The sequence below is a fragment of the Anolis sagrei genome, chromosome 3, assembly GCF_037176765.1.
Source record: "Anolis sagrei isolate rAnoSag1 chromosome 3, rAnoSag1.mat, whole genome shotgun sequence".
NCBI classification, from domain to species: domain Eukaryota; kingdom Metazoa; phylum Chordata; class Lepidosauria; order Squamata; family Dactyloidae; genus Anolis; species Anolis sagrei.
Genome location: NC_090023.1, coordinates 176,496,590 through 176,509,034, shown reverse-complemented (window position 1 = coordinate 176,509,034; position 12,445 = coordinate 176,496,590). Strand labels below are relative to the sequence as shown.

Below are 12,445 nucleotides of genomic sequence, written 5' to 3'. Positions count from 1 at the left end.
CTGACCACATAGGAAAGCTGATGAGGAACCTCTACCCACCAAGAAAATCCAACAGATGCTACATTCAGCAAAGGACAAAACAGCAGAGAGGGGGGAAAAAAATCAGGCACATCTAATCAGCTCTCAACAAAAGATTGCTCCAGGCACTGCCAGGCCATCAAATGCTAATCAAGGTGGTCAGTTGAAACATTCACACCTAGCTCCAACAGACAAGAGTCCTTTCTCGCACCATGGTCATTCCACAGATATATAAACCCTTTTTCCTAGTTCCAACAGACCTCACTACCTCTGAGGATGCTTGCAATAGATGCAGGCGAAATGTCAGGAGACAATGCCTCTAGAACATGGCCATATAGCCCGAAAAAACCTACAGCAACCCAGTGATTCTGGCCATGAAAGCCTTCGACAATACAATATTCTAACTGTGTCCTACTTTATAGCCCCTGGTGATGCTGCAGATGAACCTTGTGATGCCTTTATGATAGAAGAAACAGAAAGAGGTTACCGATGTGCTATGGATATTCCCAGTCCACTTTACAAGTGAGTCTCTAAGCATGCATTCAAAATCATTTAAGACAAAAATGCATATTTTCTGCAGTAGGTAAATGTATTGATTATATTCATGAATTCAGTAAGATGATAAAGAATATGCATGTCTACTCAAAATAAGGTCATATAGAGTTCAGTGGAATTTACTCTGTGGAGTAGGCTTACCAGTGGTTTGTCGTTTCATCAGGCTTATTCCAAGTTTTCTGTCAATGTCACCATCTCATTTTTTTTTCATAACTTCTAGCAGACTAGAAAATTGGGGGGGGGGGGCTAATTTAGTTCCACTCACTGGGATTAGATACTTTTGAGAAATCTGTATTTGCATATATGAGCATAATGAGATATATTGGTGACTGGCCATCCCCTGCCACGCGTTGCTGTGGCCCAGTCTGGTGATCTGGAAAATAAAGTAATGAGAAAGTTTTGGTTTCTAATATATGTAATTTCTTTATGCTCGTGGGTAAACAGTATTTCTTGCTGTTTCTTTGTCAGTGTTGATGTGGAGAGTGTCTGGTTTGCCTACTCTGGAATATGCAACATATCAGTGTCCTTTTTAAGGGGTCCCTTTCAAATCTATGATACTATATCTCTCTCAGTGTGTGAATCATATCTATCTATATTTATGACTGGATGGCTCTTTGTCAAGAGGGCTCTGATTACATTTCCTTGCCCTGGTGAAGAGAGTTGGACTGGACGGTCTTAAGTATTTTCTGTTGTTCATGGGGGTTATGTGTGGGAAATTTGCCCAATTCTGTAGTTTGTGGATTCAGAATGCTCTTTGATTGTAGGTGAACTATAAATCCCAGTAACTACAAATCCCAAATGTTAAAGTCTACTTCCCCCAAGCTCCATCTGTGTTCTTAGTTGGGCATATGGAATATTTGTGCCAAGTTTGGTCCAGATCCATCATTGTTTGAGTCCACAGTGCTCTCTGGATGTAGGTGAACTACAACTCCCAAACTCAAGATCCATGCCCACCAAACCCTTCTAGTCATGGGAGTCCTTTGTGCTAAGTTTGGCCCAATTTCAAGGGTATGTTTTAGTAAAGAGTTACTATTCATAATTCAGAGTTACCAAAGGAAGAGAGAGAAAACACATTCACGCACTGTCCCCATGGTAAATATTCATAAGGTGTGTCCTTTCCTCATAGAGGTAGGTGTGGTGATAAACAATTGCCAATGTTGCATAGTAATAATTAGTTTCTCAAAATGGATTTTGAGATCTTATGTGCTGTTCTAGATAGTATCCTATTCTACAATCACTGGTAAATTGTTTAGTATTTGTTTTGGTTTTTAGTGCTTTTGTTAGGGTCTTGCCTTCTAAGATAGAATGTTTAATATTTTGATGTTTGCCATTCTTAGCAATTTCTTTAATGCTGTCTATCCCCGATTCTTTCTTATTCCTTTTTCCTATGATATGTATTTCTATAGGTATATAATAGGAAAGAAAGGAGAAACAAAGAAGAAACTAGAAACAGAAACCCGGACCTCTATCAGTATACCCGGTCCTGGTGTTGAAGGAGAAATTGGTGAGTTTTAGTGTTTGTAAAAATAATAATAAATAATAATAACTTTATTTACATCCCACTACCATCTCCCAAAAAGGACTTGGGTGGCTTACAGAGCAGCACATGACTGCCACACAAAACATATAAAAAAATCAACATATTTTATTTATTTATTTATTTACAGCATTTATATACCGCTTTTCTCACCCCTAGGGGGACTCAAAGCAGTTTTCACATAGATAATGGCAAAAATTCAATGCCTTACAACTACAATATTAAAACTATACTTTAAACATAAATCATATTAAAAACAGTACATCATCAAATATCAAAACAGTTATTAAAACCATAAAACAATCTCATCAGTTGAGTCACCGTTCCAGTCCTTGTCCCACTAAAAGCTGCATACATCTGTTGTCCGAAAGCCTGCTCCCAGAACCATGATTTAATTTTTTTTTCTAAAGGTCAGGAGTGAGGGAGCAGATCTTACCTCCTTTGGGAGTGTGTTCCGTAGGCGGGGGGCCACAGCCAAGAAGGCCCTGCTCCTCGTCCCCACCAGCCGCATTTGCACTGTTGACGGGAGTGAGAGCAGGGCCTCCCCAGATGATCTTAAATTGTGAGGTGGGACGTAGGGGCAGATGCGTTCGGACAAGTAAGCTGGGCCTGAACCGTATAGAGCTTCATAGGTTAAAACCAGCACTTTGAATTGGGCTCGGAGATGGACCGGCAGCCAGTGGAGCTGGCATAGCAGGGGGGGTGGTATGCTCCCTGTATGCCACCCCAGTTAGTAATCTGGTTGCCATATCTGGCTTGACATAAAACAACACTAACAGAATTAACAGAAACCCCAACTCAATTTAAATAAAATACTCAATAAAAACACAGCATTAGTTACTTGTTTGGGTAATCATTCATTGGGTAATGAATCATTACCCAGACTCTCAGAGACTCTTGTTTCTGTCCACCACCCTCACAGGTACATCTGTAGAGAGACTTGCCAAATTTTTTGGGACCCTAATATTGAGCCAGGAGCCCCCGGTGGTGCAGTGGGTTAAACTGCTGAGCTGCTGAACTTGTTGACTGAAAGGTTGGCAGTTCAAATCCCTCCTGCTGTTCACCCCAGCTTCTGCCAACCTTGCTGAAGCTGGGTTGCAAATGTGAGTAGATCAATAGGTACCGCTTTGACGGGAAGGTAACGGCACTCCATACAGTCATGCTGACTACATGAACTTGGAGGCATCTACAGACGACATCGCCTCTTCGGCTTAGAAATGGAGATGAGCACTACCACCCAGAGTAGGACATTACTAGACTTTATGTCAGGGGAAACCTTTACCAATATTGAGCTAAGGGGACCCCATTTGGGGTCAGAACCCACAGTTTAAGAAGCAGTGCTCTAGGTTTTTTTATTATTTATTTATTTACTTTACTTGTATACCGCACTCTCTCAGCCCGTAGGCGACTCAGTGCGGTTTACAACCAGGACAATATACAGGTGCACAACATTAGCATTTAAAACAGTAACTAAATCAACTACGTCAATATAACAATACAACAGAGCATCAATATAACATCTAAACATCTATATAACTAATCCATCACGTCTCAACAGTAAAATCATAATCCGATCTCCTAGGTTAATATGGTTATCCCTTTATATTCTGTCCCAGGTTTAAAATAATTATAATTATGGTTCTGGCTTTGACATAGTAATCAGTAGATCAAAGGCCACCTGTAACTCTTTCCAGCTCATCTGCTTTATGCTAAAACAGTGGTTCTCAATCTGTGGGTCCCCAGGTGTTTTGGCCTACAACTCCCAGAAATCCCAACCAGTTTACCAGCTGTAAGGATTTCTGGGATTTGAAGGCCAAAACATCTGGGGATCCACAGGTTGAGAACCACTGTGCTAAACTATGGCTTTGTGTGACATGTGAAGAAAGCCATTCTGAATTGCTTCAGGCTGAAGAGAACAAAGTTTCCACATTCCCAATAGTATCAGAAGATGTATGTAATGCATTTCATGGTTTAAATAACAAACCATGGCTAATGCAAATCATGGTTTGTTTTGATGTACAAATGAGTTCATAGCAAGCTTTTAAAATCCCAGAACATCAATTCCTGCAGAAAGAATGAGACTGGTTCATTCTTTCACATCATCAAGAGACAATATAAGTTGTTCATGTTATGTTGGGATTGTGTCCCCAATGAAGATATACACAAAAATGTAACTTGATGTGGGAAGTGAAAGAGCAGCATCTGCCTACTTTGGAAACAATGAATTTCTCTTTAGAGAAGTTGATCTCATATATTTAAAACTGCTGATTTATTGTAATGTTGACCTTTAAAATTTGTACAGGTAGTTTCCACCTTGTTACAAACTGTCTTATCGAAATAGTGACAAAACCTGCCATTAATTCTTTACTTTCACAAGTGTACATTGCATATTGTCGTGAAACCTGTCTTGTATTTTGCTTCTTTCCAGTGATCACAGGACAGCAACGGAATGGTGTTATTTCAGCTCGAACACGAATTGATGTTCTTGCTGAGAGCTTTCGCAAAAAACAGCCCTTCACACACTTTCTGTCAATTGCACTCAACCAAGCTGTAATCCAGGAAAAGTTTCTACAATTCAAGGAAGAAGTCTTAGAGAAGTGTTCAAATGTAAGTTGACATAATGATACTCAAAAATCATTGGGAGTTTTTTTTTTCATTGCCGTGTGAGCTTATCAAGACTGATAGGCATAAAATGTATGATGGGTTGTTGTAGGTTTTTTTGGGCTGTATGGCCATGGTCTAGAGGCATTCTCTCCTGATGTTTCGCCTGCATCTATGGCAAGCATCCTCAGAGGTAGTGAGGTCTGTTGGAACTAGGAAAAAGGGTTTATATATCTGTGGAATGACCAGGATGAGACAAAGGACTCTTGTCTGCTGGGGCTAGGTGCGAATGTTTCAACTTTTTCCTAGTTCCAACAGACCTCACTACCTCTGAGGATGCTTGCCATAGATGTAGGCGAAATGTCAGGAGAGAATGCCTCTAGACCATGGCCATACAGCCTGAAAAAACCTACAACAACCCAGTGATTCCGGCCATGAAAGCCTTTGACAAAATGTATGATGTTAGTAGCACTGCTTTTACCTGAGACAATAGCATTGTCATTAGAAATTCACTAGAATGATAAATATGAGGAGGATGTAATAAAGCCCACACAAATGTATACTGATGGGACCAACTTGAGACGGCATAGCTGCCCTTTTTAAAAATGGAATTTATAACCTTTTGGAAAAACACCTTTTGGAAATCATAAACTTTTTAGAAAATGATAACCTTTTAGAGAAGAGCCAAAAACCCTTTAGAGTAGAACCTTCTCTTGTGATATAAATATGCAAGGTAGTGGTTTCAGTTGTTGGACTGAATAACCTGTTATCTCTAACAGATTTGCCATTGCTTTAAAATGTCAGAGCTTTAGAAGTGTTTTTCAGTGGCATACACACACACTCCCATAAAACAACTTGTTTTATATCATGCACTCAAGAGGCAAAAATGAAAAAAGTAACGTATTTAATAAATAATAAAACTTTATTTATACCCCACCACCATCTCCCCAAGGGGACTCAGGGCAGCTTACACGAGGCCACGCCCAGCAATACAGTAAAACAATATAACACAAGAACACAACAGAAAATAAAAATAATAAAAAATAACATAAGATACAAAAACCAATATAAATAAACAGAGCAACAATATAAAATCAGAATATTAAAACACAGAAAATTGATCACAGTGGGCAGGGCCAATTGCAAAGATTAAAACGTAAAACACTGGGTGAGAGGGCAATGTAAGTATTTGGTTTACTTCTTCGTGTGTTCATACACAGGTACAAAACTTATCAGTGCAGTTTCAGATATGTTTGAGACAATTCTCTGTGCCATCCGGCCAGGGCATCTCTCTTATAAGAAAGCAGCTATCAACAGGTCACATAGTCAAAAGGATAGAGAGAGAGCATGTGGTCTGCAGCCCCTTTTATAACTGCACAGAAACCATAGAGTAAAGGAAGCTGCACACAGAGGCGGCCCTAGGTAATTTTCAACGGTAAGCAAACAGTATTTTGCCCCCCCCCCCCAACCAATCATTGATATATATTTTCTGTTCGTTGTGGGAGTTCTGTGTGCCATATTTGGTTCAATTCCGTCATTGGTGGAGTTCAGAATGCTCTTTGATTGTAGGTGAACTATACATCTCAGTAACTACACTTGCCGCACTTGCTCCCTTGCCTGGACCACTTTGGGTCCGGAGGTGTGCCTGAAGGCCCCAGTGTGTGCACCAAAAGTCACTTCTTCTCCTGACTTTCTCCTCAGCCATTGGGACCAAGAGAGAGAGAGAGACAGAGGTGGAGATGCCCACCTTTCCTGAAGGTAGGCGCAAAAACAAAGGAGTGAGCGGAGGTGGGAAATACCTCCAGCCAGAGGGGCTATCTCTCTCTCTCTTGGTTCCAATGGCTGAAGAGAAAGTCAGGAGAAGAGACGACTTTTGGTGCGCACGCTGGGGTCTTCAGACACGCCTCCGGACCCGAAGTGGGCCAGGCGCGGCGACTTGGCCCCTTGGCCCACCCGCGGATTGGGGAGAGGAGCGCTGGGGGATCGGGAAAGGGAGCCAGTCATGGGGAAGGGATAGAACGCGGAGAACGATTGTGCGCCGGCTCTGCTCGTGTACCCGGTGACCGGGTGGAGCAGGAATGAGAGAGGCTAGGTGAGGCTCAAGGGCCCGGCCCCTTTGGGAAGGGGACCGCCCGGCAGTGAGGCAAGAAAGCCGAGGCTCCCCCCAGACTGCTAGGGCTGTTGTGAGCTGAGGGGGCGCTCCTCAAGTGGCGGTCGAGGGGCATTTACAGAGGCGCCTCTGCGCCCCTTGCAAAAAAAGTGTTCTGCGACCGCTTACTTCGCGTAATGGACGAGCCGCCAAAGCTATGAAGTAGGACATATAATAGATTTTGCTATTGGGAAAGCTGAGGGTGATCTAAGTGAGGGGAGATTTCAATAGCCCTATATTTCCTTATGACGTTTCGTTTAGAAGTAGCAGGCCTTTGGGGGGCCTATTAAAATAGCCTTCCCCCAAAGTTTTATAGAATCTGAGAGATTCCTGTATGCTCTGGGAGATTTTCTGGTAGATAGGACTGACAATTTGATTGAGGTCTCGGTCTTTCTGTGGAGAGACAAAAAGGCCACCAGTACAATTAATCCCAAGTGCATGTTCTGATGTTGAGCTGCTGTAATTCCCCTTGGTTTACAAAAGACTTGTCAGGCAATGAAACAGATTGAGAAAAACTGGAATGCAGGTAATACAGGATTCAGAGTGAATGCAATGGAGATCAGCCAAATCCCTTTGGTGTGCCTATTTGTGCAGCAGTAAAGCTGGCAGAAAAGTAAGGAGTGAGAAACTCTTGGGATCAGTCCCAGAGAGAGGCTTTGGATATCTGCTGTGAAAAAACCTCATAGGAGAAAGTTGTTTGTATTTTGAAAGAATATATTGCAGAAAGATGTTGAAGGGAACTCTATAAAGTACTATTATTACTCTAGCTGTCCCCTGCCATGCATTGCTGTGGCCCAGTCTGGTGATCTGGAAAATAAAGTAATGAGAAAGTGTTGGTTTCTAATCTATGTAATTTCTTGATGCTTGTGGGTAAACAGTATTTCTTGCTGCTTCTTTGTCAGTGTTGATGTGAGGATTGTCTGGTTTGCCTACTCTGAAACATACAACATATAATGACCTTCTTTAGGGGTCCCTTTCAAATCTATGATACTATATCTCTCTCTGTGTGAATCATATATATCTATCTATATCTATGACTGGATGGCTCTTTGTCAGGAGGGCTTTGATTTTGTTTTCTTGCCCTGGTGAAGGGATTTGGACTGGATGGCCTTAAGTATTTTCTGTTAGTCATGGGATTCTGTGTGAGGTTCAGAATGCTCTTTGATTGTAGGTGAACTATAAATCCCAGTAACTACAACTCCCAAATGTCAATGTCTATTTCCCTCAAACTCCATCTGTGTTCGTATTTGGGCATATGGGATATTCATGCCAAGTTCAGTCCAGATCCATCCACAGCGCACTCAAGATCAATGCCTACCAAACCCTTCTAGTCCTTGGTCATGGGAGTCCTGTGTGCCAAGATTGGTTCAATTCCCTCATTGGTGGAGTTAAAAATGCTCTTTATTCATTTATTTATTTCTCGCATTTCTACCCCGCCCTCCTCAACCCCCGAGGGGGGACTCAGGGCGGCTTACAAAAGGCGCAATTCGATGCCAGCACAACCATAAAATAAAAATAAAACATATATAAACAGTAATTAAAACAATTAAAACAATCCATTATACATCATAATCCATAAAACCAATCTAGTGCTCAACGTTTGCCAGTTCAGAGTCTGTAAATTCAATTCCACATTGTCAAATCCATCAATTCTAGTTGTCGCTTGTCCTTTGTCGATCTGCCAGATTACCCAAAAGCCTGGTCCCAAATCCATGTTTTTAATTTCCTTCTTAAAGAGAGGAGGGATGTCGATGACCTAATTTCCCTGGGGAGTGAATTCCACAGGTGAGGGGCCACCACCGAGAAGGCCCTGCTCCTCGTCCCCACCAACCTCACTTGTGATAGAGGTGGGGCCAAGAGCAGGGCCTCCCCAGAAGATCTTAAACTCCGAGGTGGGATGTTCGGACAGATTACAGGTGAACTATAAATCCCAACAACTACAACTCCCAAATGACAAAATCAATTTTTTTGAGTGATGGTCACTCCTTGGGTTAGTAGGTGTCTTGTGTCCAAATTTGGCGGCAATTTGTCCAGTAGTTTTTGAGTTATGTTAATCCAACAAACAAACATTACATTTTTATTTATATAGATGAGAATCCTATATTATGAAATGACATAGCTTCAGAACATTTGTCGGCATTCACATTTGCAGAATGTATGGTTCCTGTAATTCAAAAGAGTCTTAACCGGATTTCTTGATTTCTGTCAGGAGATCTAAATATCTGTTTTTATCACTCTCCCTTGACTCATAACCCTACAAATTTAAAAACATAGAATTAAGTGACTGCAAGAGATGGCTTTTCGTGAAATTGAGTCCCAAGGCTGCAATGTACCTCATCGTATTTAGACTTGAAGATGCATACTTGCGAGTTAGTTAAAGGATCCTATTGCTCCTGCATACACCTCTCACTCATTAAATGGCCTGTAATGCCACTCCAAAACCACTTTATCTCGCAGCAGGATCTGTCAGAAAGCACATGAGCACGGGGGAAAAAAATTATGTTTGAAAACCCATGCTTTGCAGTACAATAAGAAAGTGTATAGTGCTGTGCAAAGCAGTGGGAGAGTTCTTAGTGTGTTTTGAGGAATCTGAATATGTGCCAGTCACCGAAGCTGTGTGTCTCTTCCTGCTGCTGTTTTCAGCTTCAAAACAGAGCAGTCAGTTAATGATGCCGCTATTCAAATGCAGTTGATTAACAGCCAGAGTATTTATATAAAAAGGAATAATATCAGGTTCTGAGATTAGCATTTCTGCTGGTTGTTGAGCAGCGGTGCAGAATCTTTTCCTCTTGCTAAAATTGTTACCATGACAACCACCCATCCACCCTTTGTACTGCTCCAATCTAATGTCAGTGTATACTGCAGTTGAGTCTCTTTCTTTTTGTTTCACAAGAAGGATGACAGTTGTATTCAAATGTGCAAAAAAATTAATAGTTAGGGTCCATTCAAGCTTTTACAGGAGCAGGCAGCCTGCCTAAACAGTAGGAAAGTAAAATATTAAATTATACTCACATTTGTTTATATGTATAGATATAGATCAGTGCTTCTCAAACTTCCTGATGCCACGACCCTTTAATACAGTTATTTATTATTATTATTATTATTATTTACTGCATTTGTTGACCGCCGTTCTCAGCCCTAGGGCGACTCACGGCGGTGTACAACATATAAAAACAGTTTACAATAGGCAATATCATAACAAAATCAACATAACTATCAATAATACAATTACACTAAATCATCCGCGCCGTCTCATCGTAGAATCATAAACCAAACTCGTTATCATATTCCGTTCCGATCATCATTGCCAATTGTTGTAGCACTTAGTCAAACGCCTTCTCAAATAACCATGTCTTTAGGCTCTTGCGGAATGCCATAAGGGAGGGCGCCTGTCTGATGTCTACAGGGAGGGCGTTCCACAGCCGGGGGGCCACCACCGAGAAGGCCCTATCTCTCGTCCCCGCCAGACGTGCCTGTGAGGCAGGCGGGATCGAGAGAAGGGCCTCCCCAGACGATCTCAAGGTCCTCGTGGGCTCATAGGCCGAGATGCGGTCAGAAAGGTATTTTGGGCCGGAACCGTTTAGGGCTTTGTAGGATAACACCAGCACCTTAAATTGGGCCCGGTAGCAGATCGGCAGCCAGTGAAGCTGGAACAACAAGGGCGTTGTGTGCTCCCTGCGTCCCGCTCCTGTTAGTAACATGGCTGCCGCGCGCTGGACTAGCTGAAGCTTCCGGGCCGTTTTCAAGGGCAGCCCCACGTAGAGAGCGTTGCAGTAGTCAAGGCGGGATGTGACCAGAGCGTGGACTACCGTGGCCAAGTCAGACTTCCCGAGGTACGGGCGCAGCTGGCGCACGAGCCTGAGCTGTGCAAATGCTCCCCCGGTCACCGCTGAAACCTGGGGATCCAGGCTCAACGATGAATCCAGGATCACACCCAAGCTGCGAACCTGTGCCTTCAAGGGGAGTGCAACCCCGTCCAGCACAGGCTGTAACCCTATACCCTGTTCGGCCTTGCGACAGACCAGGAGTACCTCTGTCTTGTCTGGATTTAATTTCAATTTGTTCGCCCTCATCCAGACCATTACAGCGGCCAGGCACCGGTTCAGGACCTCGACAGCCTCCTTAGTAGCAGGTGGGAAGGAGTGACAGAGTTGGAGATCATCTGCGTACAGTTCTTCATGTCGTGGTGACCCCCAACCACAACATTATATTTGTTGCTACTTCATAACTGTAATTTTGCTCCTGTTTTGAATCGTAATGTAAATATATGATATACAGGATGTATTTTCATTCACTGGGCCAAATTTGGCACAAATATCTGATACACCAACATTTGAATGCTGGTGGGGTTGGGAAAGGGTTGATTTTGTCATTTGGGTGATGTAGTTGCTGGGATTTATAGTTCACCTACAATTAAAGAGAATTCTGAACTCCACTAATTATGGAATCGAGCCAAACTTGGCACACAGAACTCCCATGTCCAACAGAAAATACTGGAAGGGTTTGGTTGGCATTGACCTTGAGTTTTGGAGTTGTAGTTCATCTACATCTAGAGAACATTATGGACTCAAACAATGATGGATCTGGACCAAACTTGGCACAAGCACTCAGTACGCCCAAATATGAACACAGATGGAGTTTGGGGGAAGTAGACCTTGACATTTGGGAGTTGTAGTCACTGGGATTCACAGTTCACCTACAATCGAGCATTCTGAACCCCATGAACTATAGAGTCGGGGCAAACTTCCCATACAGAACACCCACGACCAACAGAAAATACTTAAGGCCATCCAATCTAACTCCCTTCATCAGGGCAAGAAAACATAATCAAAGCCCTCCTGACAAAGAGTCATCCAGCCATAGATAGATAGATAGATAGATAGATAGATAGATAGAGATAGATATGATTCACACACATACAGATATAGTATCCTAGATTTGAAAGGGACCCTTAAAAAAGGACAATGATATCTTGCATGTTCCAGGGTGGGCAAACCAGACACTCTCCACATCAACAGTGACAAGGAAACAGCAAGAAATACTGTTTACCCACAAGCATAAAGACATTACATATATTAGAAAGCAACACTTGCTCATTATTTTCTAGATCGACAGACTGGGCCACAGCAACACGTGGCAGGGGACAGCTAGTTTGTTTATATAGATATAGATATAGATATAGAGATAGATAGATAGATAGATAGATAGATAGATAGATATTACCTTAGTTTCTCATTGGAAACTGACACTGCAGTTAATGATATTCACATAATAGTAATTGCAGTCAAAAGTCTTCAAAATAACATTGGGACAAATAATTCCGACAAAAATGCGTTTTATCCCAATAGGATCAGTTAAAAGTCAACTCTCAGGGATTCTGAGAGCCAAAATCCAAAACACCTAAGAGACTAGAGTTTGGGAAAGATTCCTCCAGGAGTCATTTATTTATCTTTTTAGCAGTCCATGGTATTCTGAAAATCATAGAAATGTTGAGTTTGTATGCGCTTGAAGACCAAAGAACCAGCTACCCAAGAAATAAAACATGAACACCACTATTCAGATCAAAGGACCATTTGAACCAGCAT

The 12,445-nt window shown here is 42.1% G+C and overlaps 1 protein-coding gene across 3 annotated transcripts in view; it reads left to right on the top strand.

Moving 5' to 3' along the window:
• ASCC1 (activating signal cointegrator 1 complex subunit 1) overlaps nucleotides 1-12,445 on the top strand; it is a 121,940-nt gene that overhangs the window by 10,382 nt on the left and 99,113 nt on the right. For all 3 annotated transcript variants that reach the window (XM_060768827.2, XM_060768826.2, XM_067465699.1), the window contains exons 3-5: nucleotides 441-540; nucleotides 1,980-2,077; nucleotides 4,539-4,717. In XM_060768827.2, the coding sequence (XP_060624810.2) occupies nucleotides 441-540; nucleotides 1,980-2,077; nucleotides 4,539-4,717 (377 nt within the window). The remainder of the gene's footprint in view (nucleotides 1-440; nucleotides 541-1,979; nucleotides 2,078-4,538; nucleotides 4,718-12,445) is intronic.